The sequence below is a fragment of the Trichoderma atroviride genome, chromosome 2, assembly GCF_020647795.1.
Source record: "Trichoderma atroviride chromosome 2, complete sequence".
Classification (NCBI taxonomy): Eukaryota; Fungi; Ascomycota; class Sordariomycetes; order Hypocreales; family Hypocreaceae; genus Trichoderma; species Trichoderma atroviride.
The window spans coordinates 3,041,562-3,063,617 of record NC_089401.1 but is presented as its reverse complement, the minus strand read 5'-3'; the positions used below and the strand labels follow the sequence as shown (position 1 = coordinate 3,063,617).

Below are 22,056 nucleotides of genomic sequence, written 5' to 3'. Positions count from 1 at the left end.
TTTGGTGACAATAAAGCGCAAATTAGACACAGGTCGTGACTTTATCACGCAGAAACAAATCTTTGCGTCAGAACGTTTATTAAATATACATGCGGTTCACTACTCTATAAGCCAAAACTATCAAGCAATGACGCGGCATCTGGTTCGTGAAAAGTCGAAGGTGGCGCCACAGGGTGCTTAACCTGTTCACGCTCGGCCAATAGCGTGGCGTGTAGCTCCGACGTGTGAAGGTCGTTGACAACGAGCGAGCTTCTTCGCCTCAGGAGCGTCAATGGGTTCATATCACCCCCTATTCTAGGCGGCGTCTGTTTTTGGAATTCCCATGTACGAACTATGAATAGGAGTCGTGTTAGCTTCCAGGTTCATTTGAAGAAAGATTCGAGGGTGTGTACCTAAGCTAAGGCCAAGGAGATCGCAGCCCATGCGGTCATAGAGCTTCGCGCTGTGAAGAACAAATTCCCATTCGACTTTGGGCGACACTTTGGATGCGCCTCGCAGCGTCTGTAGTGTTTGCTGCCGTAGCTGGGAATAGAGGACGACCAGAGCAGGATCGTCGGCCAAGAACGATCGAGACTTCAGGTCTGGTGAAGAAGGCGTTTCAAGGAGAGTGTATATAGGAGTCTGGTCTATCCATTAGCATTATTTTCATGGGCTGATCATCTTGTGGTTTTCAAGGGAGAAAATCCAAAGCCGGTGATACTCACAGCTAGCGCCCTCACAGCCATATCTTTTCTGCCCAGCATCCAGAAGGCCCAAGATGCAAGCCAGCGATTGCCCTCATGCGACGCCACAGTGAGGACTTCTTCCCGTAGCACTTTTCGCAGTACAGGGCCGTCACTGCCCTCATAAACGCGAGTGATTGCAATGGCGAGTTGTAAATCTTTCAACTGGCGGAGACAGACTTCGACAGCGTCTTCCAGCCGGTCAGCTAATAGAAAGAAAGCAGCTGCGTACTCTATCATTTGCCAAAATTAGTATCAAAACCATTGTGTTATAGTAAGATTTCAATAACTTCAACGTACTAAATCGTCGCTTGCTAAGAAGAGCATATGCATTTTTCAATGCCGCTGTACGCCATCTTGGCTCCTCAAAGTCATGGGCCAAGAACCGCTGAGTGGTGATTTGCTCTTTGTCACCGCCGGCCATACGCCAAAGCCCCTGAAGCACTGCTTTCTTGCGAAGCGCAATGTAGAACAAGCTACAGTTCACTGGGCTTCTATTTCCATCCTTGGTATATTCGTTTCTGGCAACCGCTTCGAATTGTCGTTGCTATCCAAAGGTTAATAACTTTGTTCTGCCCACTCTCTTCGAGTCGGTTTACAAACCAAGTGTTGTGTGTCAGTAAGCCACATAAAAATCCCGCTCTCGCGCGCGTGCTCCCATAGCATGACATTGTGGTTCTGTCGAGTCACAAAATCAGCGAGAATATCTTGACTTTGAGAGTGGTATGCCCAGTTGATCTCTCTCCAAGAAAGCTGTATCTCATTTGTGCGTCCTTTGCGAAGTGCGTGTTGTCGAAAGAAAAGCATAAAACGAGCCCCGTTCTCGTCTATAGATCGGCGCTCTCGCTCAACCAATGCTACGCATTCGATCATATCTACGAGCTGAATCTGCTCATGACCAGAAAGTTGGGGGACGCCTAGCCGAGTAAGCTTCTCGTTAATGGATGTAGCAATTTCTTCAGTGAAGACTTCAGTTTCTTCTCCGTCGACGCCTTTGTCCGAAAAATCAAAACCTGTGTGAAGTGCTCGATTGGTATTTTCCTAGGTATTCGGTTAGCAAATGGGGCTTTCTAGATTGAAGGGCGGGTTTTCATACAGCAGTTGGTTGATACAATTCCCCCAACTCTATACCAAGATAGTTATCCACAGATTCTCCCGGCACGAGGAATTTTAATGTTTTATGAAGTTCCACGAGGATTCGTCGCACAAGTTCATTCCTTCCTGCGAGGATGCATTGACTTAGAAACTGAGGGTGGAAGACGGGGAGGGGGCCGTTGAATCTCTGTACTGCTTCAAAGAGATCCCATGTGCCGTCTTGAAGGTGAGGCAGTCGAAGGTCAGTAGTAAGGGATTCTACGGCACTAACCCGTCGGTCGTGGACAAACAGCTGATTGCCGGCCCCAATAAGCAGATAGCCATTATCTAGCCAAGTTGAATCTCCGATTGGATGAGGTGTCAGCTCACGGATGCTAATCTCGCGAATTGGTATCCAGGCAGCGCCCTTGTTTAAGTAATCGAATCTCATTTGTGACAGGAGGAGGACACGATATTGGAAACCAACTGCTAATATGGATTGAGCATCGGGGGTTGACGTCCAATCTAGGTCTTGAATGGAATCTTGTAGCTGATAGTCTTGGTCAAACTCAAGACGAGCTCCGCCAACATCCCATATGGCAAGCCTCGACCCATCTGACCTTACTATTGCAGCCTTTTTGAGCATGCTACCACTAGCTAGTGATGGATCTGAAAATCCTGTCTCAGTACTACATGTTGATAGCCAATCAACTTTTCTGCGTTCTAGATCGACGCGAGCTGTCCAGAGGTCAATTCGGCCGGTTTGCGTACAGGACATGGCGATATCACGGGCAAAAATATCCAGGAAGCCAGACGATACAGGACCAGAACCAGCAGGGTCAACAGGAAGGACATACTTCAAATCATCATCAGACTTGAGGTTAACCTGGCTGAATTCTGTGATACCGACGTCCAAAGTACTTGCTGAATCCTTGGCGTAGTTGGGAAAACTAAGTTCCCAGACAATCCCACGTCCTTTGGACGTTATCATGGCGATATGCGCGGTCCTGTAATCTGTATCTTGTGGCTTGGGCAAAATGATGAGACAAAGAGGAACTCCCGGTGCCTCATACGTACTGTGAGCAAGGCTGACCCCCCTTTCACGTCGGCAGTCCCAGAGTGAGATGACAGTTTTTCTGAGAAAGACAACAAATCGGCCTTTACGAAGGACGCAAATGCGATGGATATGTTCAGTCTCCGGGATGATGCTCCGGCGACTGAAATCAAGAGGGCCGTGTGAGGACCCAACTGGATTCGCGGGCGAATGTTCCCAGACAATGGTCTCGCCATCACTTGTTCTCGATACCACAGCTCGACCACTAAAATTGCGCACTATTTTCCTGATCGAAGCAGAATGTCCGGACCACACTGAATGGAGTAGCAATCGCTTATCATTGGCCGTGGGATCAAATAAATCTGCTGCACTGCATTCAAAAATAGCTATCCTGCCGTCGAAAATGTGCAGCAGTATCCGCAGCTGTCCAGTTTTCCGATTGCAGTACGTCTCGATTTGTACATGCGAGACGTCATCCGGGTGTAAAAGGCTAGATAGATCCTCTAACCCTGGTGATATTGTTTGAGCAATGTTGAAAATTTGGCGGTCGTCGGTCGAGGTGCTACCGACATTTTCTAGAGCCCAAGCCGTCAAAAACCCGGATCGGTTCATGGCGAGGCATATCTCGGGGCTCCGATTTGCAATAGCTACCAAATGGTCTAGTGCCACGTCGTCGGTACTGCTATCATCTGCCATCCGTTGCTCGATAGCTCTCTCCACGGAAGCAGTGAAATCTCGCCCGTCGATGATACAGGCTAACCATGGTTCCTGCTGAGGGGAACCGTTCGGTATTGACTCTGCAATGTTGATTTTACCCCAGAGGTGCCATTGCCAGCCTTGTAGTGTGTCTGTTGGAACCCACACGCGCATGTAACCATCTAGGCAGCTCGTATACAAAACATTGCCCGTTGCTTGCTCGACGTGAAACGGTTTGCGCCATCGGATGCTTGTAACGACATCCGGGTGAGGAAGGTAGGCTACGTCGAATCGAACATCGTCGGAGCCATAAGTTAAACGGCGCCAGACCTTGGCCAAGTAATCATGATGACCGACGGATGCAATGTAACCCGAGTCGTATGACAGCGTCGCTATCTTGGCAGGGCTGGGAAGCAATTGTTCCCAGGATCGGCCTGGGTGCTCCCCTGTGGAGAACAGAGACAAATAGTTGCCAGCAACTAAGAGCTCCTCCGAACTACCCCAAGATAATGCGCATGCTGTTTCTGAGTCGTCGCGAGGGATGTCAAAGGTAAGTTGTAGGGCCCACTGCTAACATGTGAGCTCAAATAATCACAAAAGCTGGGAACTACCAAGGCGAAGTGACCTTTAAAGCATCCTCCTGTAGCCCTCCAAGTGGTTTATAGACTCGAACTTGCGTTGCCGTGCTCGTGGCTATCTTGCCCGTCAACTCGTCGATGGCTATTGCCTGTAGTGGTTCATCATTTTCATCGTATATGGTTTGAATAATGGTTTGTAGTCCGTCAAGGATGGTAAATGCATTTCCAGTAATGTATGCCTACGTCGTCACGTCAGCGTCTGGTAGAGCTCGTCCAAGGTCAAGCTTCGTTGGCCATACATTCAAGTGTAGGTTGTTCCAATAACCAATAGCCAGACCTTGAAGTCTTGACTGCGGCTTACCCGGCAGGACGACGCTCATGCTACTGGAAGAGGGAGGTCCAGCAGGCCTGCGGAAGGTTGTCCAGATTGAAGCTCGAGGGATGAAATAGCGACAAGCATGATAATGTTGAAGCTTGTAAGTGAGCACGGCCAAATGACGTTGTGGTATGGAAATTGGCAGCGGAGCTTAGCGCACTTAGCTACCTATGAGCAAGGCGCAACTGCGTCTTCTGTACACGCTCATTTAGCGCACCTCTGCGTCCCCGGACCGAGGCTGGGCTAGCCTCAAAACGGACGTCGCAAGTACTTTTGTACCGCCCAGCAGCGACACTCTGTGAGGAGTGCAGTACACACCTCAAAGGGTTCTGCTCAATTCCTATTGTACAGCCCTCTGGAACATTCGCAAAATGTCTAACCCGTCGCAGCTCTTCTTACTGGCTGATCATATAAAGCTATCGCTGCTCGAGTGGCAGCGTGCTCAAAATCTCGATCCCGACGACAACTCCCATAACAGCGACGTCTCGCGCTCGTTCGATCAGCTGCGTAATGGTATTGCTTCGCTAGAACAAGAGAGCGCTCGCCTCCAGGAAGCCGGCGATGAAGTGTTTGTCTTTCCCTCTTAGCTGCATAAATACCCATTTGCATGATTGCAATACTTGCCGCTTATCTTCTCTTTCTTACTAATCCTCACCAGGGCCTCCCAAGCCATTACTGAATCTCTTCCGGGACTGCATAAACAGTTTGACGAGTTAATATCTCAGTACCATTCGCTTGCCGGCTCATCGTCTCAAGAGCCCGGCGAAGAAGCAGATGAGCTCTCGTCATCCGCCAATCGATCTGCTCGTAAACCCAAATCCGTACGATTCAGCGAAAACCCTCCATCACCAACTCAGGAACTATTCGGCCGCTACCGCGATGACCCGAACGCCTCTTCCGAATCTCTCGGATACAGTGACAATGCCGCTGGATTATCCAACCAACAAATACACGCATATCATTCACAAATATTACAAGAGCAAGATGATCACCTTGACCGCCTAGGAGAGTCCATAGGGCGGCAGCGAGAACTCAGTATGCGAATTGGCGATGAACTAGAAAGTCACATGGCCATTTTGGAAGAGGTTGACGAAGCTACTGATCGCCACTCTAGCCGATTAGATCGAGCTAAGAAGGCTCTAGGAAGAGTTGCGAAAAGTGCTTCGGATAACAAGCAATTAGCGATTATTTTCGCTCTCATCGTTATTCTTGTGCTGCTAATCGCTATTTTGAAATGATCTTACTGCCATGTGTCACTGCTGGAGTATCATACAATATTGGCGTTGGCGTTGGCTCGGCGTTGAAGAAATCAGTTGGTCCTGAATCGTTACATACTCTGGTGTGACATTCGGGTTGCTTTTGCTATGGTACACAAACTAATCCCATAGATTACTCACATAATAATCACCATTATCAGGTTTCTTGCTTCCCATTCAGAGAGGAATTTATTTTTCACACTAGCACTATATAAATAGGTATGATAGTGGTTCTTGTTCTTGCAATCTAGAATTCGCTTCACGGTGAGCCTGTTTTGCATTTACCATGTAGCAAACCAAAGGCATATCACCGGATTACATCTCCTTCTTTGTCAATACCCTCGAGACTTTCGAGAATATCACTGCCCCCCCAGCATCCCTCTTCCCCTCCCCACGATCTTCCCTTCATTACACCAGATTTCATGGAATTTCACACTCTTGTCGCTTGAAGCGACAACTATGCATCCCTCGCGAGATTTTCGATCGGGGTGTACTGTGTTTGACTTTACCAAGCATCTGGGGTAAGAGATGGCGTATAAGGCGCGAAGTTCTCCCTCCCATGGGATCGCTGCAACCTGCTTGCATTCTGGCCAGCTGAAAATGGCAATGCGGTATGGATGCTCTGGCTCTGTATATCCAAAGGTGGCAGCGATCTCGCGCCTCGTCGATGACCAGATAAGAGCCGTCACCTGAGCTGAAACTGCAATGGAAGCTAAAGCTGAGCCTGAAGTTGTATGGAAGAAGTGGATGCATTTATTATTAGACCCACCACCCGTTGCAACCAGTCCTTCGCGCCAAGGGCAAAATGCAATGGCCTTGACTGCAGCTTTGTGTATCCAACGATGCTTCTCTGATCCGGGGCCCAGCCTCCGAATCGGGGTCGACAATGGTCTTGCAGGGCGTACGTCGACTGTATCCTCCTAGTCAATAGCATGATCTCGCTTGAACGGTTGTTCTGGAGATGATGTACAGCCTCTAGTCTGGTCAACATAGCCCGCTTTGGTGCCTTCAGTTGCCAAATGCCATCCCAACCAACGCGAGCTGTTTGGGACTGACTCCTGCTTTTCGACAAGCACGCTGTCTGTATCAAAAAGACAGCATAAGTTATCGTTTCCTCCAGAGGCAAAAAGCTTCCCGTTTGGTGACCAGGCCAGACCGCATATCTGCTGGTTATGAAGTGAAACCTTGGCAATGAGATAGATTGTCCCAGGCCAGGTGTCTCGCGTCACCTCCCAGCCCATCGGCCACTCTACTACATAGTAGTATATCACGCCGGTATCATCGCCGACAATCAGATCTTCAGTCTGCACGGCAATACCGGGATTGAACGGGTTTCTAGAAGGCCTCATGGTGTTTGTCGGACGCCAGCTCACGCAAGATATTGGAAAAGGCTGTTGTACCTGGAAGCGAGGGAGACCATCATAGATGGACTTGAGCACCAAGGATCCGTCTGAACGTCCAATAGCTAGGATGCATTTACCTCCTTGAATAGAGGAGAAGGATACCGATGTCAGCCATACGTTGTGTGAAGGAGATCCATGCATGGGCCGAGGTCCAGTCCCTTCAGACCAGACATATAATACATTTCCGAGGCCGACTGCGAGCTTTTGGCAGACTGGTGAATAGGCCAAAACGGAGCAGTAAAAATCATCGCGCAGGTCCGGAGCATCGAGTACCCTTTCATGCATTAGCTTAAGCCGATTAACCTATGAGCTATCGCGGGATATCAAATACCGGAAAGGAGCCGCAGGGAGAGACCGACGGGGCAACGGGCTGTAGTTTCCTGGGTACCAACAGTTAGTAATTTCTATCTTGCTTGGTATGAACACTGCAAGTATGGCCTCACGGGGAGATTCATATGGATCGTTGTCATTATCAGCGCCTGTCCAAGAAGCATGCTCCAGGTCTGCTAACATTGACATTGTGCGAATGGGAAAATCAGGGGCAGCAGGCTGGCGGCAGGTAAAGTCCAGTACTCGGCGAATGCGGTCAATCCTTAGCGCAGATGCAACGCGGCCGTGGTAAAAATGCGAATCATCATCACGGCGGCTGGGTCTCGTTGTATTCACAGACATGGTGAAGAGACGAGCCGATGTGCTACTTCGTGCCGGTCGACGATGGTTACGATCTATTTCCGCCGTCTCTGTCCCAGGAGCCAGGCCGCCTACTATCCATACATTGCCTTGGCTTGGCAGTCTCGTGGTCGAGTAGATGCTTGAAGAAGGGCTCCTCGCTATTAATCTCGATCAGCAAACCAGCCTCCATAGCTCTACCTCCACCCTCCTTTTAGGGAGTTGGACAGACCTCGGCCCTGGGGCTGACCAGCCAATGGTGCGCGAGTTTCGTCGGAGACACGTGCCTGAGGGCGCTGAGGGCGCTGAGGGCGTGGAGGCGTTGAGAATGGATTCAAAGGGGCCCTCTTCCTTCTCAGCAACTTCTCGGTCGGCGAGAGGTCTTGCAAAGACTTCGTTGTCTGATACACCTGCCTGCTGGGCTCATCGCTGTCACGCCGAGGGACAAATCTGTCTGGCGTACGAAGGCCTCCACCGCCACATTTCTGTCGAAAGGGGAGCGTGCTCGTGGCATCTTTGCTACTGGGCACCAGATTCAACTGCTGCGGCTTCCATGCAAGAGATGGGCGATGAAGTGCTAGGCCCGAATGCGAGGCCTGAGATAGTTTCGGCAGTTGTTCTGGTGTAGCGCATGTAGCCTCTTCCTCGGATCTCTCAGCTGATGTTCCCGGGCCATGATGTGATCCAATTTCATGCTCATCATTATGCGAAACAAAACTGTCCCTGGAGTGAGGTGGCGAGATTGGCGAGTCTGCAGAACCTCCGTCTATTGACCCATATCCAGAGTCAGATCTGGGAAATAGGCAGGTGACATTTGTTGGATTCTGTCCTTCATGCCGAGTATAGACCGCATTATTCGTCCTTAACTCGAGGGCCGGTGAAGAAGTCATTGCCTGAGCCAAGCACTGCCGATTGGCCCACTCACTGCGGTCCTTGAATCGCTCCAGATAGGCGTAGGCGGGCTTGTGCAAATGCTGTTGCCTAATTGACGACACATGGGAGTGATTGTTGCGAATGCCCTCGGCAGCAAGGAACTAGCTCACTGAATACCTAGCAGTTAATTCCGTAATAATACAAGACTGTGTGATGCTCTGATCGCCCAGTCGACCACCAGTTAATTCAGCATTGCAGCCACGAGAGCTACAAATACCTTACCTTGATACTTGGTGGGGGAATGGTTATAGGGAGAGGGGAGAGAAGCCTTACAGCCAAGGAGAAACATGGTTGTTGCTGGCAAGATAGAGGTAGGCATACTGTATGCTCTTCTTGCCCGCTTCGACAACCAATGTTGCATCACATGTGCTGTTGCTCAATTCTGTCGTTGACGACTGCCGCACAAGCGCTTTCCCTTTGAGATATCATCTCAGAGTCGTAGGTATACGCTTGTAATGTTAGTGTCTGGTGTTTTATGCTAGCTGAGAACGGGAAGGTAAGTGGTTGCAGATGGATACAAGCACATGTATAAGGTTCTAGGGCCAGTAGGTAGGTAGGTATGTAGCATTAGGATCTGGGCACGCGTGAGAGCAGAGATGTCTGGTGCTTACTACCTGGACTATTACCTCTTACAGTACTGCTACCAAGATATCCAGGTAGGCACCTTGGCAACTTTGGCAGGCTGATACGTGCTCGTCACTAGTACTCAATTCCACCATTTACTGCTCGGACGGTGGTGTAGTCCGTCATCAGAAGAACGTAGACTCTATGAACAGAGTGGACGTGATTCCATCAACTACATGTACCCAATATGATTATCTACTTAGGTATAGAGAATAGATAGCAACAGGTGGTATAGTAGTAGCGATAGTGCCACCGCCACCACTGCCATCACCACCACCATCATCATTGCTACTACCTACTAATAATATGTAGGCTGTATAGGTACCTACCCAGGTAGGTAGGTTGCCAGTTTCTCAGCAATGGGTTAAATGCTAGGCCCATGTGGTGATTGCAGGGTTGCATAACGGCTATTTAGCTCACCACTTGAGGGCTATATTAATGTGTAAGAGCATAATGTTTACCTTAATTACTAGCTTATATCGCATTTTAATTCGCGCCGGCCGCCACTTGTACTTCCGCCTGACGCAGGCAAGCAACTCCTTTGACGACGACGATTCCCCATTTGGTAGGTAACAGCAATTTAGCCAGACTACCGCCTGTCAGTTATTAAATCACGTAGCTCAATCGGCCCCTTTAGGCTGGGTCATCCTCTGTGCTCCCCCATTCCCATACAAGCGCTTGCCAGGACTTGATAGCTAAAAAGGACCAGGTGCTGTTTCACTTCCCCCACCATACAGTAATACGTTTGCTGGGCTCCCTGTAAAAGCCAGAGGCCATCCTGAGTATTGATGCCTTCCAGGGCCACCAAGCTTGTTGCAAGGCATTAAATCGGCATGAAAACAAGCACCTACGCGCCTAGCAGCAGCGGCAGCAGCGGCAGCAGCAGCTGTAGTGGAACGTCTAAGCGGTTTAGGCATATAGGTACCTAGTAATGCCAACCTATAGTGCCGCATCTGGGTCCGGCACATGTCGTGAAATTCCCCCACATAGGTCTTTTGTTAAGGCGCCTATTCCCATAGCTATTCACAGAGATGCTCCAGGCGCTGTCTCTACCTTCCTGCAGAGCTCCCCATGGAGCTACTGTGAGGAAATCACGTTGACTGCGACCTAAAGTCCTTCCTCCTTCTTCGCAGGCGCCCGCTCAGATTTCTCCCCCACGTAGCTGCATCGGCTGCTTCCTCTCCGGGGTATAGCAGAAACAGCACTTGAGCACCTTTGATAAGGCTACTAACGTAAGCCTATAGACTGCCTCTATACAAGATGGGAACCTGCGGCAGGGGTCTGGTTCCTTAGCCTCGGGGCCTTATCCAGGCAGGTCTCGAGTGCCCTTTTATCTCCTGCCGAAAAGGGAAAACTGGCGGCGCCCTGGCGCGGCTTGAACGAACCTCATCTACTTGTACTTGCAGTATGGCGGCGGTGGACCCATGGCTGATGGATCACGCTCACGCTCACGCTTGAGAGGATAACGGAGCGGCGGAAGGGGCAGCGGCGAGTATCAGAGGTCACAATACCACGTTGTAGGCGAGTCAATCTTGGGGATTCTCGCTGCGCTCGCGAATCGCGATGAGTCCTATGTGAAGATGCACATCATGGCGGCTGCAAGGCGCATCATCAGATGCACAGGCAAGGCAAGGCAATCGGCATCTGCAGCTGGCAGCAGATCAGGCGCATGGGCAGCCTCTCGCAAGCTGTGACTTCTTGGAATGGGCTGGCGCTGGGATCTGGGCCCCTGAGACATTCCCTTTCCCCCGGAAGTCGGGTGTCCTCTACTACAACTACAGTATAAGCATATCGGAGAAATGCCACCACCAGCAACGTTGCTAGACTTGGCGAGGTGCGGCATAGTTCAGTGATATTGCGCCGGGGCATCCCCTGGATATGCTTATCTTCTGAATCTGGGGAACTTGGGAATTCTACGAGTCGACAGCCGCCGAGCCCTGGGCACGGGACAGGGGCCACAAGCTCTTGCACGATGGCACTATTCTAGAGCAGAAGTGAGCATAACGTTGCGATTGACCATGTTGGCAAAGCATGGGTTACATACCTACTCGTGCTAAGAACCCCGAAAGGGAAGCTTCATAAGTTGACTTCAGATTTCGCTGAACAATAGGAGGCTCCACAATCACTTATAAATATGCTGCATATCCTTCCAGCACTTCGGATGAAAATTCCATCCAGCAGCAGCAACTTGGAGAGCTCTTTTCAGCAGCAACTTCTTCCTTTCAAAGCATCTCTTGACAACCTTTGCTGAATCTCAAACACTTCACCATGTTGGGCTTCCTCGGAAAATCCGTGGCCCTGCTTGCTGCGCTGCAGGCCACTCTCATTTCTGCATCTCCTGTAACTGCAAACGACGTCTCTGTTGAGAAGAGAGCCAGTGGATACGCAAACGCCGTCTACTTCACCAACTGGTAAGTGAAGCTGCTTCAGAGTCATGAAAATCAGGACTAACCATTGGTGATTAAAGGGGTATTTACGGCCGCAACTTCCAGCCTCAGAACCTGGTCGCGTCGGACATCACTCATGTCATCTACTCGTTCATGAACTTCCAAGCAGACGGCACTGTGTAAGTTTTGAAGACAAGAGTCAAGATATTCTAATTTCCATATCCAGTGACTAATCTTTTCACTTATAGCGTCTCTGGAGATGCCTACGCCGATTATCAGAAGCACTATGACGACGATTGTATGCTAGCCCTACTCCCTTTGTTCTCTCCTGTTTTTGAGCTCTTCAGGTATACTAACGTCTACAACAGCTTGGAACGACGTCGGTAACAATGCGTACGGCTGTGTGAAGCAGCTGTTCAAGCTGAAGAAGGCCAACCGCAACTTGAAGGTTATGCTTTCCATCGGTGGCTGGACCTGGTCCACCAACTTTCCTTCTGCAGCAAGCACCGATGCCAACCGCAAGAACTTTGCCAAGACTGCCATCACCTTCATGAAGGACTGGGGTTTCGATGGTATTGACGTCGATTGGGAGTACCCCGCCGATGATACCCAGGCCACCAACATGGTTCTTCTGCTCAAGGAGATCCGATCTCAGCTAGATGCCTATGCTGCGCAATACGCTCCGGGCTACCACTTCCTTCTTTCCATTGCTGCCCCCGCTGGCCCAGAGCACTACTCTTTCCTGCACATGTCCGACCTTGGCCAAGTTCTCGACTATGTCAACCTCATGGCCTACGACTATGCTGGTTCTTGGAGCAGCTACTCCGGACACGATGCCAACTTGTTTGCCAACCCGTCCAACCCCAACTCTTCACCATACAACACCGATCAAGCTATCAAGGACTATATCAAGGGAGGTGTTCCCGCAAGCAAGATCGTTCTTGGCATGCCCATCTACGGACGAGCTTTTGAGAGCACCGGTGGCATTGGCCAGACCTACAGTGGAATTGGATCTGGAAGCTGGGAGAACGGTATTTGGGACTACAAGGTTCTTCCCAAGGCCGGCGCCACAGTCCAGTATGACTCTGTCGCACAGGCATACTACAGCTATGACCCCAGCAGCAAGGAGCTCATCTCTTTCGATACCCCTGACATGATCAACACCAAGGTCTCTTACCTCAAGAACCTCGGCCTGGGAGGCAGCATGTTCTGGGAAGCTTCTGCTGACAAGACTGGCTCTGACTCCTTGATCGGAACAAGCCACAGAGCTTTGGGAAGCCTAGACTCCACTCAGAACTTGCTGAGCTACCCCAACTCCCAGTATGATAACATCCGAAGCGGTCTCAACTAGAGATCTTTCTTCTTCTTATCTTTTTCTTTTACTTCCCCTATGGTTGTACCAACATTTCACACACGTTATGCGAAACGATTATGCAGGGAGCGTTATTTTTTAGTAAATAGTTGCCCTTTGAGATATATGAACCTGTACATAAAGAACTACTAGCAGTATATAAGGAGACATGCAGGATCTCTAGAATTGACTTCCATGCTTTCCTCAGTCATGATTTCCCGAAATATCTTTAACATGCAAAGCAGTGGAATTTAGTGCTGTCTTTGAAATTGAAAAATCGTAGTTTGTTTTCTGTTAGGTGTTTACAGTATGTAGGAAATCGTTACTATACCTAGGTAGGCAGTAAAGCAATGGAAGCGATGTCATTTTCAAAAGCTGACGATGGTAGTATCTTTGCACTTGAATTTACCCCAATCATTAAATCTTCGTATAAAGAAAAAAGACCGAAAAAAAAAAAAAAAGCCTGATACAGGGGCTTTGTCGACTTCATGTATCTGATGGTTTCTAGCTTTGCTGTGACTTGAATTTTGATGTGTCGTGGTTGTTCCTAGTACTTACAATTGCCCAAGTTACAGGTGGTGAGACAAGGTACCGAGCACTTTTTGTCGCGCTAGCAATGGGTTGTTTGCCAGCATGATTAGCGCTTGCACGTGACTCGCATTGCAACAGTCACGACGCGGTATCACTTTGCGCCAACGTGAGCGAGTCTCAATTGCTTTTGGCCCAAGGGTGCCCGTCACACTGCGACTTCAGCCCAAAATGCAGTCACAATACCGCGCGTATGCCCAGCAGGCACCACAGCGGTCGCCGCATCCTCCAAACCAGCGGCGGGGAGGGATTGGTATGATTTTCCAAGCCCAGACGCCAAAATCGCATTTCGTCTAACCAGCCCAGGACCCATGATGTCGTCTGGACCGCATCCTTCTGTTCCTCTGACACAGGCGCAGATTGCGCAACAACAACAAGCACAGGCCCACGCTAGCGAATTGGCGAAGCGAAGGAGCCGCAAGCCGACAGACAAGAATATTCCCGATGGCGTGGAGGATTGTATCATCGATCCCGATGGTGTCAAGCGATATGTCGAGTTGAGAGAGATTGAGAGGTTGATTGACGCTACAATAACGCGAAAGAGACTGGATGTGCTTGATGATGCAAAGCGAAGCTCAAAGGTCGCCATTTTTCCCGATCTTCGCTGTTTGTTTCGAACGTTGTGCAGTCTAACTGACACTTTCTTAGTTGCGGAAAACGCTGCGAATCTGGATTAGCAACACTACCGAAGATCAGATCTGGCAGGGAGAGAGTCTCAATGCGGATTCCTTTGACTTCACTCCGGCTATGGAGGCATCCTACCGCGTGAAGATCGAGGGTTACCTTTTAGATGAAGACGATAGCACGGTCGACCAACCGAAGAGCGATCGGCCAGAGGACAAACCCGCCGGCACAGAGACGAATCAAAAGAAGCACCGATTTTCGCACTTCTTCCAATCCATTTCTATAGATTTTGACCACTCCCGGTTCCGGAATGGTGCTGAACACACGGTAGAATGGAGGAGACCAGAAGGCTCGCAAAACCAAGCAGCCTCTGCTGCGTCAGCCGATGGCGACTTTGACGAATTTACTTTTAAGCGTAATGGCGACGAGAATATCAACATCACGGTCAAGCTACAGAGACACGAGTCGCCCGAGCGATACCAGCTAAGCCCTGAGCTGGCGCAAGTCGTTGATATGACCGAAGCGACGCAACACGAGGCTGTTATGGCCCTATGGGAATATATAAGGCTCTCAGGGCTGCAAGAGGATGAAGAAAGACGCAACTTTCGATGCGACCCCTATTTGAAAAAGGTTAGTATTTGCGCCTTCTTCTAACATTCCTTTTTGCGTTTACTAAATGATCTTAGGTCATTGGACGAGATTCTGGTATTATACCAATGCTCAGTGAATACGTTATGCCACACCTTCGCCCCTTGCCTCCAATATCTCTCCAATACACAATTCGAGTGGACGAGGAGTTTCACAGAAATCCCCAGCCTACTGTCTATGACGTCCAGGTATTGGTGGAGGATCCAGCCAAGTCCAACTTGCGCCCGATATTGAATAACCCCCAATACGCATCCACATTGAAGCAGGTTACCGCGCTAGATGAGCAGCTGGCAAGGCTTGTGCAAGCAATTTCCATGTCCAAAGCCAAGCATTCATTCTTCACATCGCTGAGCGAAGACCCAGCTAACTTTGTTAAGAGCTGGCTCAGCTCACAAAAACGAGACCTTGAGATCATCATGGGAGAAGCAGCAAGCGATGCTGAAAACGTTGCTGGGGATGAATGGCGGCGGGGCGGGAACAACAGTGTGTGGAACAGCCAGAACGCCAGGGAGAGTGTCAACGTTTTACTCTCCAGGCAACGATGAGACGCTCCTTCTTCAACGTTGTGTAATGATTCAAGATGGAAATGGACGTCATCGTAGATGCGTGGGATGAGAAATGAGAAAAGGAAAGGAGAGAAAGAAGAGAAAGGAGGGGAGGGGGAAGTGAAAGTCATCACAGCAGCAAGTCATGATCTGTTGCTACGATTTAGATAAAGGGGCCACCTGGCGTGTGGAATTTATCCAGCGAACTTATTGCCTGCACTCTGAATCAATTTGTAATATTATCTTTCATAATGGCATGCCTTGACCCGCAGATGATTTGATGTGGCCCTTAACTCCACGGTATTAATAAACTCCAATACAAAATGAGGACTGAGAGCAGAATTTTTAAAAAAAAAAAAAAAAAAAAAAAGTTAAAAGGATGGCCAGCAAGACGCGCAATGACGACACTTCTAACTATGCGCGCTCTTTCAACGAAACGCGATGATCTATGATGCGCTAACGGAGCGTTGAGAGACCACAGGGGTCGATGGCATATTACGAATTTGCTTAATCAAAAATTCTCGTTCATCAATAAATTGTTCGTCATCAGTTCGATCCTCGAGGAAATGCGCTAGGAAGGTCAAAAGTTTCTCGCGGTTCATGAGCAATATCTTTTGAACGGCGATGGATTTATGAGGATTCGCAACGAACACCTTGAACACGTGGAATCCTTCGTACTGGACCATTTTCCTGTCGTCTCGGAGAAGGTTCATGCATATTTTCAGGTGCTCGCCGCTGTCGACGTACGCCGTCATGACGCTGTAGTTGGACCGGTCCAGCAGGAGTTCGCCAAGGAGTTTGATAGACTGTCGTTTGGTGACATAGCTGTTCGACTGCACTAGGGTGTTGTTGTATTTATCAAAGAAGAGGTCGAAGTTGGTGGAGAGATATTTCGGAATCAAGTCCTTGTGCCGCGTCAAGAGCTCCTATTCCATAGTTAGATCATTCTGTTGTTCATGTATGTTGTAGCATGAATATTCCCCACCCGAAAGGTCGTAAAGGCATCCGCAGCAACTTCAAAGGAGCTCTTGTTGATCCAGTCGAAAAATCTCCAGAAGACGCCGCGGCCGCTCTGGGGTCGGTTGCGGTCAATAGCGGCGAGTCCCTTGCAGCTGGATCCCGGTTCATCGCCGTCGTCGTATAGGATGATGGCCGCCGCAGCTTCGTTTTTGAGAAGCTCTCGAAGGACCGATCCCGCGGGAGTGGCGCTCTCTTTGTGGTCGTAGGCGCGACAGAGCTCGACTAGAACTTGTGGCCTGTTGCACACCACGTATGATAGAGCGATGGGGTCGCTTTTTGGAGCTGCCGCCGCGGGCCGGAAGCGAAACACATAGGAGAAGATGACTTGGGTATCCTTTCGCGATTCAAACGGTAGGCGATAGAGGTTGGTGGCGAGGAGGAGGAGCAGGTCCTCGTCTATCAAAGCGGTGACGAGCTGATAGATCTGCTCGGGTGAGCTCTCAGTTTCTTAAGCTAGTGTTAATGCACCCAGATGGCTAGGCTGAGGACAAGTGGGATGGAAGAGAGGGGGTCATCAATTCCAGGGAGCGAGTACCTTGAGTGCCTTGGAGAGCGACCTTCATCTGGTTGAGCACGCGAGCAAGCTCTTCGGCCTGGTCGCGGTCGCGTTAGAAGCAGCGCCTCGGCCGTCGTGGGAAATCTGCTGCGTACCTTGGAGACCCCGTTAGGGCTTTCAAGCTTGAGGATATGCTCTCGGGCTTGCCTAGGGAGATCGGCCGCAGCCCGCGATCTGCCTCTCCCGAACAAGAAAGACATGGTTGGGGTGGTACGGCTGTGAACTGGCGAGGGTCTGGTCGTCTCTCTCTCTATTTGTCTAAACAGTTGCCTCTAGACATAACCCTCCGTCTCACATCGGCCGCCTAGAAGCCCTGCCGGAGGCGCGATTCGTGATCCGCTTGCTCTGTTTCCAGGGCGCTCCGCCCAAGGTGACAAGCTGTGAATAGGGATGCCAACTGAGATGCGTCAGCGCGCCTCTGCTCTGCGTATACGAAGTACATGCACCGGATTTCGGCCTATCAGGTGCATCGAGCACAGTGCACAGTGGTGCTCTACAAGGCTTAGACTCCGCAGCTTATGCTGCTGTTCTCGTATTAGTGCTCAGACTTTATGGCCTCTGGAAGGGCATTTTAGTGACCACTCACCCCACTTACCCTCTGAGGAATAATGAGGGGCTGTTACAAAGCCCCTCCATTTGAACTTTTGACTCACCCGGGCCGAAATTCAAACCTTGTGAGTCTTGGGTTGTTGATAATCTTCCCTTCCGTTTGACAAATTTCGGGTTCTCTCCCTCATCCATCCAGTTTGTCTATTGGCGAGAGAGAGAGACACGAGCATCATGTCTATCGATTTTCCCAAGGAAGAGGAGATTGTCCTCGAGCGATGGCGCTCCATCAACGCCTTCCATCGTCAGGTATGTCAATGTAGAATTTGTTTTCTGCTGCTTGAGGCGCATTGTGACTGACAAATCCTAAAGCTCGAATTGTCTGCTGGTCGCCAACCTTACACCTTTTATGACGGCCCTCCATTCGCTACAGGCCTTCCTCATTATGGCCATCTGCTGGCGTCCACCATCAAGGACATCATCCCTCGATACTGGTCCATGAAGGGCTACCACGTCGAGCGAAGATTTGGATGGGATACCCATGGACTCCCTATTGAACATGAGATCGACAAGAAGCTGGGTATCTCCGGAAAAGCCGCTGTGGAGAAGTTTGGAATTGCAAAGTACAACGAGGAGTGCCGCGCCATTGTCATGCGCTACGCTGCGGAATGGAGGACTACGATTGAGCGCCTCGGACGTTGGATTGACTTTGACAATGATTACAAGGTCAGGCGATCTTTAAACTCTATCCCTCTCTGATTTTGTAGTCTACGAGGACTATTACTAATGTACTGTTACAGACCATGGACCCGAAATTCATGGAATCGCTGTGGTGGGTATTCAAGCAGCTCCACGACAAAGAGCAGGTGTATCAGGGTGCCCGAGTTATGCCTTACTCTACGGTGTTGACGACTGCCCTGAGTAACTTCGAAGCCAACCAAAATTACCAAGACGTTACGGATCCCGCGGTTGTCGTGTCATTCCCACTGCTAGATGACCCGGACACTCATCTCTTGGCATGGACAACCACCCCCTGGACACTGCCAATGCACCTTGGCCTGGCAGCGCATCCCGACTTTGAATATCTCAAGATCAAGGATGGCAAGTCTGGAAAGACCTACATCATCCTCGAGAATTTGCTCGGAACTCTGTACAAGGACCCCAAGAAGGCCGACTTCAAGAAAATTGGTACAGTCAAGGGATCGGAAATGCTCGGGTGGAAATATGAGCCATTGTTTGACTACTTCTATGAAGAATTCAAAGATGTTGGATTCAGAGTCCTGAATGCAACCTACGTCACCTCGGACAGCGGTGTGGGAGTTGTTCACCAAGCCCCAGCTTTCGGTGAGGACGATTACAATGTGGCTATAGAGAACGGCATCATCAACGAAAACCGCCCTCCTCCTGATCCGGTCAACGAAACTGGACACTTTACTGATCGGGTTCCCGAATTCGCTGGCATGCACGTCAAGGAGGCCGACAAGCACATTATCAAGCACCTCAAGAAGACCGGGCGATTGGTTGTTGAATCTCAACTTCGCCACTCTTACCCCATGTGCCCCCGTTCTGATACTCCCCTTATCTACAGAGCCGTGCCTTCCTGGTTCATTCGTATTCCAGAAATCATCCCAAGCATGCTTAAGAACATTGAAGACTCTCACTGGGTTCCATCATTTGTCAAGGAGCGTCGTTTTGCCAGCTGGATTCAAAATGCTAGAGATTGGAATGTTGGGAGAAACCGATACTGGGGAACTCCCATTCCGCTCTGGGTTTCCGATGATATGGAGGAGCGCGTCTGTGTGGGAAGCATCGAGGAACTTCGAGAGCTCAGTGGCTACACCGGAGACCTGTCCGATATTCACCGAGACAAGATTGACCACATCACTATTCCCAGCAAGAAGGGTAAGGGTACCCTGAAGCGTGTTACAGAGGTCTTTGACTGTTGGTTCGAGTCTGGCAGCATGCCCTATGCTAGCCAACACTATCCTTTTGAGAATGTTGAGAAATTCAAGAACTCGTTCCCTGGTGACTTCATTGCTGAGGGTCTAGATCAGACACGAGGCTGGTTCTATACTCTATTGGTTCTGGGAACACACTTGTTCGGTACTTCGCCTTTCAAGAACTGTGTGGTGAATGGTATCGTTCTGGCAGAGGACGGAAAGAAGATGTCAAAAAGACTGAAGAACTACCCAGACCCAGGTCTGGTGATGCAGAAGTTCGGATCGGATGCCCTGCGGCTCTACCTTATCAACTCCCCTGTCGTGCGAGCAGAGCCACTGCGATTCAAGGAGAGTGGAGTGAGAGAAGTTGTCCAAAAGGTACTTCTGCCACTTTGGAACAGCTACAAGTTCTTTGAAGGCCAAGTTGCACTTTTGAAGAAGGTTGAGGGCGTTGACTACATGTGGAACGTTGGATTGGAGACTACAAACACAAATGTGATGGACAAGTGGATCCTGGCCAGCTGCCAGAGTCTGCTGCAATTTGTCAACGAAGAGATGAAAGGTACGTGATTGAATGCTACGAGGCTTATATCCCCTATTACTTCCAGTGTTATAAAGCCAGGGCTAACACCCATTCAAGGATACCGATTGTACACTGTGGTGCCTCGACTTCTTGAGCTCATTGATAACACGACCAACTGGTACATCAGATTCAACCGACGTAGGTTGAAGGGAGAGAATGGACTGAATGATACCCTGCATGCGCTCAACGCTTTGTTTGATGTTCTCTTCACTTTGTGCAGAGGACTGGCTCCCTTCACCCCTTTCCTGTCCGATACCATCTACCAGAAGCTCCTCCCACATATTCCGAAGGAGTTGCAGGCCGAGGACCCTCGAAGTGTTCACTTCCTGCCTTTCCCGGAAGTCAAGGAAGAGCTATTCGACGCCGAAGTTGAGCGACGTGTATCAAGAATGCAGCGGGTCATCGAGCTGGCTCGTGTCTCCCGTGAGCGCAGAACCATTGGTCTCAAGACACCACTTCGAACCTTGGTTGTCATTCACCATGACAACCAGTACCTTGAGGATATCAAGTCACTTGAATCCTACATCACTGAAGAATTGAATGTTCGAGATTTGGTGCTCTCTTCGGATGAGGCCAAGTACAATGTCCAGTATAGCGTGACCGCTGATTGGCCCGTTCTTGGTAAGAAGCTCAAGAAGGACATGGCTCGAGTCAAGAAGGCCTTGCCTACCTTGACTAGCGAGCAAGCCCAGAGCTATCTCAATGACAAGAAGATCCTTGTTGATGGCATCCCCTTGGAAGAAGGCGACCTTGTTGTGCGCAGAAGTGTAAAGGAGGATGAGGCCTCCAAGAAGCTGGAAATCAACACGGACGGCGCATTATTAACCATTTTGGATTCTGAGATATACCCGGAGCTGGCCCAAGAAGGATTGGCCAGAGAGATTGTCAACCGAGTGCAGCGTCTGCGCAAGAAGGCAGGCCTGCAACCCACTGATGATGTCAAGATGGAGTACCAGGTTGTGTCTGACCCTGAGAACCTTGGACTGGCAGATGTGATGGTATCACAGACAGCTACTTTTGAGAAGGTGCTTCGACGACCTGTGGAGAAGCGCGAGGAGGGGGCTACTGGCGAGCTCATTGCGGAAGAAGAGCAAGAGATTCAACAGGCCATTCTGTTGCTTCGTCTTGTAAAATTGTAAAAGAGAGGCTGAGATTTAGAGCTCATTGTACTCAAAATTAGAGTGAGATTTAAACAAATAAACAATAAATTAATAAAAAATTCTTGCCAAATACAACTGTACGCAATCAATTAATTAAAAGGAAAATATTACTATCATGATTACACTTTTTTCATTGCTGCCTATTATTTGTGAAGAAGTCTTGTTAGTCTCATAGGCTCAAGAAGAGGGGAAAAAAAAGCTATAGGGTGAAGAAGACTGGATAATATCTAACCAGATAGCAATCTTTTAATCTCAGAAATTCCCGAGCACACTTGTCCTTGGTCACGTCGTTATAATCTGCTACGATGCATTTCCCGTATGCCGTCGCCTATTGAGAGCAAATGTCTTTAGTTAGTATCAGCCAACATCGGCAAAATACAAATCAACTTTTCTAAACGCACCTCTACAGCGCATTGAGCAACGGCCGTTGAGACTTTCTGGATCGGGCGGCGGGTGGTTTGAGGATTCATTTTCTGTTGCTTTTGTGCTGCGTGGAACAAGGGCAGTTTGGGTACTGTTGGTTGAGAGTAGAGTTTTTTTTGAGCCTTGGAGGAGGTACAGCGATCGTAACAGTGAGTGGTGGAAGCTCAACTAGCGCTGTGGGGAAGCTGGTGATGCTGAGATTGTTTTTGCTACGAGTGGCATGAAGCTCGTTCAATGTAAGCGATTTGGAATCTTTTTAGATCTCCCATAATTTGAAGTGAGATAAAACGCCAATAAACA

General features: G+C 49.5%; 8 protein-coding genes across 9 annotated transcripts; 4 read left to right on the top strand and 4 right to left on the bottom strand.

Annotated features, from left to right (window-relative positions):
• Window positions 1–15: 15 nt before the first annotated feature.
• On the bottom strand, window positions 16–4,665 carry TrAtP1_003821 (uncharacterized protein). Its single transcript, XM_014088192.2, has 8 exons — window positions 4,424–4,665; window positions 4,172–4,363; window positions 1,819–4,113; window positions 1,326–1,763; window positions 1,023–1,269; window positions 705–955; window positions 393–621; window positions 16–331 (listed from the first exon to the last, which is right to left on the bottom strand). Exons 1-8 carry the CDS (start codon window positions 4,502–4,504, stop codon window positions 105–107), a joined length of 3,960 nt encoding a protein of 1,319 aa, XP_013943667.2. The 5' UTR covers window positions 4,505–4,665; the 3' UTR covers window positions 16–104.
• Window positions 4,666–4,871: 206 nt separating this feature from the next.
• On the top strand, window positions 4,872–5,738 carry TrAtP1_003820 (uncharacterized protein; the record flags this gene model as incomplete). The annotated part of the gene is made up of 2 exons (XM_014088191.2): window positions 4,872–5,068; window positions 5,159–5,738. 2 exons carry the CDS (start codon window positions 4,872–4,874, stop codon window positions 5,736–5,738), a joined length of 777 nt encoding a protein of 258 aa, XP_013943666.1.
• A 938-nt stretch (window positions 5,739–6,676) lies between these two features.
• On the bottom strand, window positions 6,677–8,718 carry TrAtP1_003819 (uncharacterized protein; the record flags this gene model as incomplete). The annotated part of the gene is made up of 4 exons (XM_014087313.3): window positions 6,677–7,433; window positions 7,491–7,539; window positions 7,603–7,989; window positions 8,061–8,718. The coding sequence occupies 4 exons, from the start codon at window positions 8,716–8,718 to the stop codon at window positions 6,677–6,679; spliced, it is 1,851 nt and encodes a 616-aa protein (XP_013942788.2).
• A 1,633-nt stretch (window positions 8,719–10,351) lies between these two features.
• Window positions 10,352–13,314, top strand: TrAtP1_003818 (uncharacterized protein). Its single transcript, XM_014088210.2, has 4 exons — window positions 10,352–11,796; window positions 11,853–11,951; window positions 12,021–12,070; window positions 12,141–13,314. The coding sequence occupies exons 1-4, from the start codon at window positions 11,654–11,656 to the stop codon at window positions 13,121–13,123; spliced, it is 1,275 nt and encodes a 424-aa protein (XP_013943685.1). The 5' UTR covers window positions 10,352–11,653; the 3' UTR covers window positions 13,124–13,314.
• Window positions 13,315–13,882: 568 nt separating this feature from the next.
• Window positions 13,883–15,528, top strand: TrAtP1_003817 (uncharacterized protein; the record flags this gene model as incomplete). The annotated part of the gene is made up of 4 exons (XM_014088190.2): window positions 13,883–13,964; window positions 14,018–14,292; window positions 14,360–14,965; window positions 15,022–15,528. The coding sequence occupies 4 exons, from the start codon at window positions 13,883–13,885 to the stop codon at window positions 15,526–15,528; spliced, it is 1,470 nt and encodes a 489-aa protein (XP_013943665.2).
• Window positions 15,529–15,974: 446 nt separating this feature from the next.
• On the bottom strand, window positions 15,975–17,304 carry TrAtP1_003816 (uncharacterized protein; the record flags this gene model as incomplete). The annotated part of the gene is made up of 4 exons (XM_014087354.1): window positions 15,975–16,454; window positions 16,514–16,995; window positions 17,084–17,141; window positions 17,200–17,304. 4 exons carry the CDS (start codon window positions 17,302–17,304, stop codon window positions 15,975–15,977), a joined length of 1,125 nt encoding a protein of 374 aa, XP_013942829.1.
• Window positions 17,305–17,764: 460 nt separating this feature from the next.
• TrAtP1_003815 (uncharacterized protein) lies at window positions 17,765–21,408 on the top strand. Its single transcript, XM_014088189.2, has 4 exons — window positions 17,765–17,959; window positions 18,023–18,376; window positions 18,451–20,152; window positions 20,231–21,408. The coding sequence occupies exons 1-4, from the start codon at window positions 17,885–17,887 to the stop codon at window positions 21,310–21,312; spliced, it is 3,213 nt and encodes a 1,070-aa protein (XP_013943664.1). The 5' UTR covers window positions 17,765–17,884; the 3' UTR covers window positions 21,313–21,408.
• On the bottom strand, window positions 21,409–21,936 carry TrAtP1_013335 (uncharacterized protein). 2 transcript variants are annotated; one of them, XM_066115874.1, is made up of 3 exons: window positions 21,735–21,936; window positions 21,566–21,661; window positions 21,409–21,473 (listed from the first exon to the last, which is right to left on the bottom strand). In XM_066115874.1, exons 1-3 carry the CDS (start codon window positions 21,801–21,803, stop codon window positions 21,453–21,455), a joined length of 186 nt encoding a protein of 61 aa, XP_065968128.1. In that variant the 5' UTR covers window positions 21,804–21,936; the 3' UTR covers window positions 21,409–21,452. The 2 variants fall into 2 exon arrangements, with proteins under 2 accessions (XP_065968128.1, XP_013942833.1); XM_014087358.2 differs by lacking the exon at window positions 21,409–21,473 and having other exon boundaries at window positions 21,478–21,661.
• Window positions 21,937–22,056: the final 120 nt, after the last annotated feature.

Excerpts from the sequence above, each read along its gene's own strand:
- TrAtP1_003821 (XM_014088192.2), bottom strand. The coding sequence starts at position 4,504 with ATGAGCGTCGTCCTGCCGGGTAAGCCGCAGTCAAGACTTCAAGGTCTG. Across the intron at positions 4,364-4,423 it reads GGAACAACCTACACTTGAAT|GCATACATTACTGGAAATGC; the intron begins GTATGGCCAACG and ends GTGACGACGTAG. Across the intron at positions 956-1,022 it reads TCTTAGCAAGCGACGATTTA|AGTACGCAGCTGCTTTCTTT; the intron begins GTACGTTGAAGT and ends GGCAAATGATAG.
- TrAtP1_003818 (XM_014088210.2), top strand. The coding sequence starts at position 11,654 with ATGTTGGGCTTCCTCGGAAAATCCGTGGCCCTGCTTGCTGCGCTGCAG. Across the intron at positions 11,797-11,852 it reads GCCGTCTACTTCACCAACTG|GGGTATTTACGGCCGCAACT; the intron begins GTAAGTGAAGCT and ends TGGTGATTAAAG. Across the intron at positions 12,071-12,140 it reads GAAGCACTATGACGACGATT|CTTGGAACGACGTCGGTAAC; the intron begins GTATGCTAGCCC and ends CGTCTACAACAG.
- TrAtP1_003815 (XM_014088189.2), top strand. The coding sequence starts at position 17,885 with ATGTCTATCGATTTTCCCAAGGAAGAGGAGATTGTCCTCGAGCGATGG. Across the intron at positions 18,377-18,450 it reads ACTTTGACAATGATTACAAG|ACCATGGACCCGAAATTCAT; the intron begins GTCAGGCGATCT and ends GTACTGTTACAG. Across the intron at positions 20,153-20,230 it reads TGTCAACGAAGAGATGAAAG|GATACCGATTGTACACTGTG; the intron begins GTACGTGATTGA and ends CACCCATTCAAG.
- TrAtP1_013335 (XM_014087358.2), bottom strand. The coding sequence starts at position 21,803 with ATGAATCCTCAAACCACCCGCCGCCCGATCCAGAAAGTCTCAACGGCC. Across the intron at positions 21,662-21,734 it reads TTGCTCAATGCGCTGTAGAG|GCGACGGCATACGGGAAATG; the intron begins GTGCGTTTAGAA and ends TGCTCTCAATAG.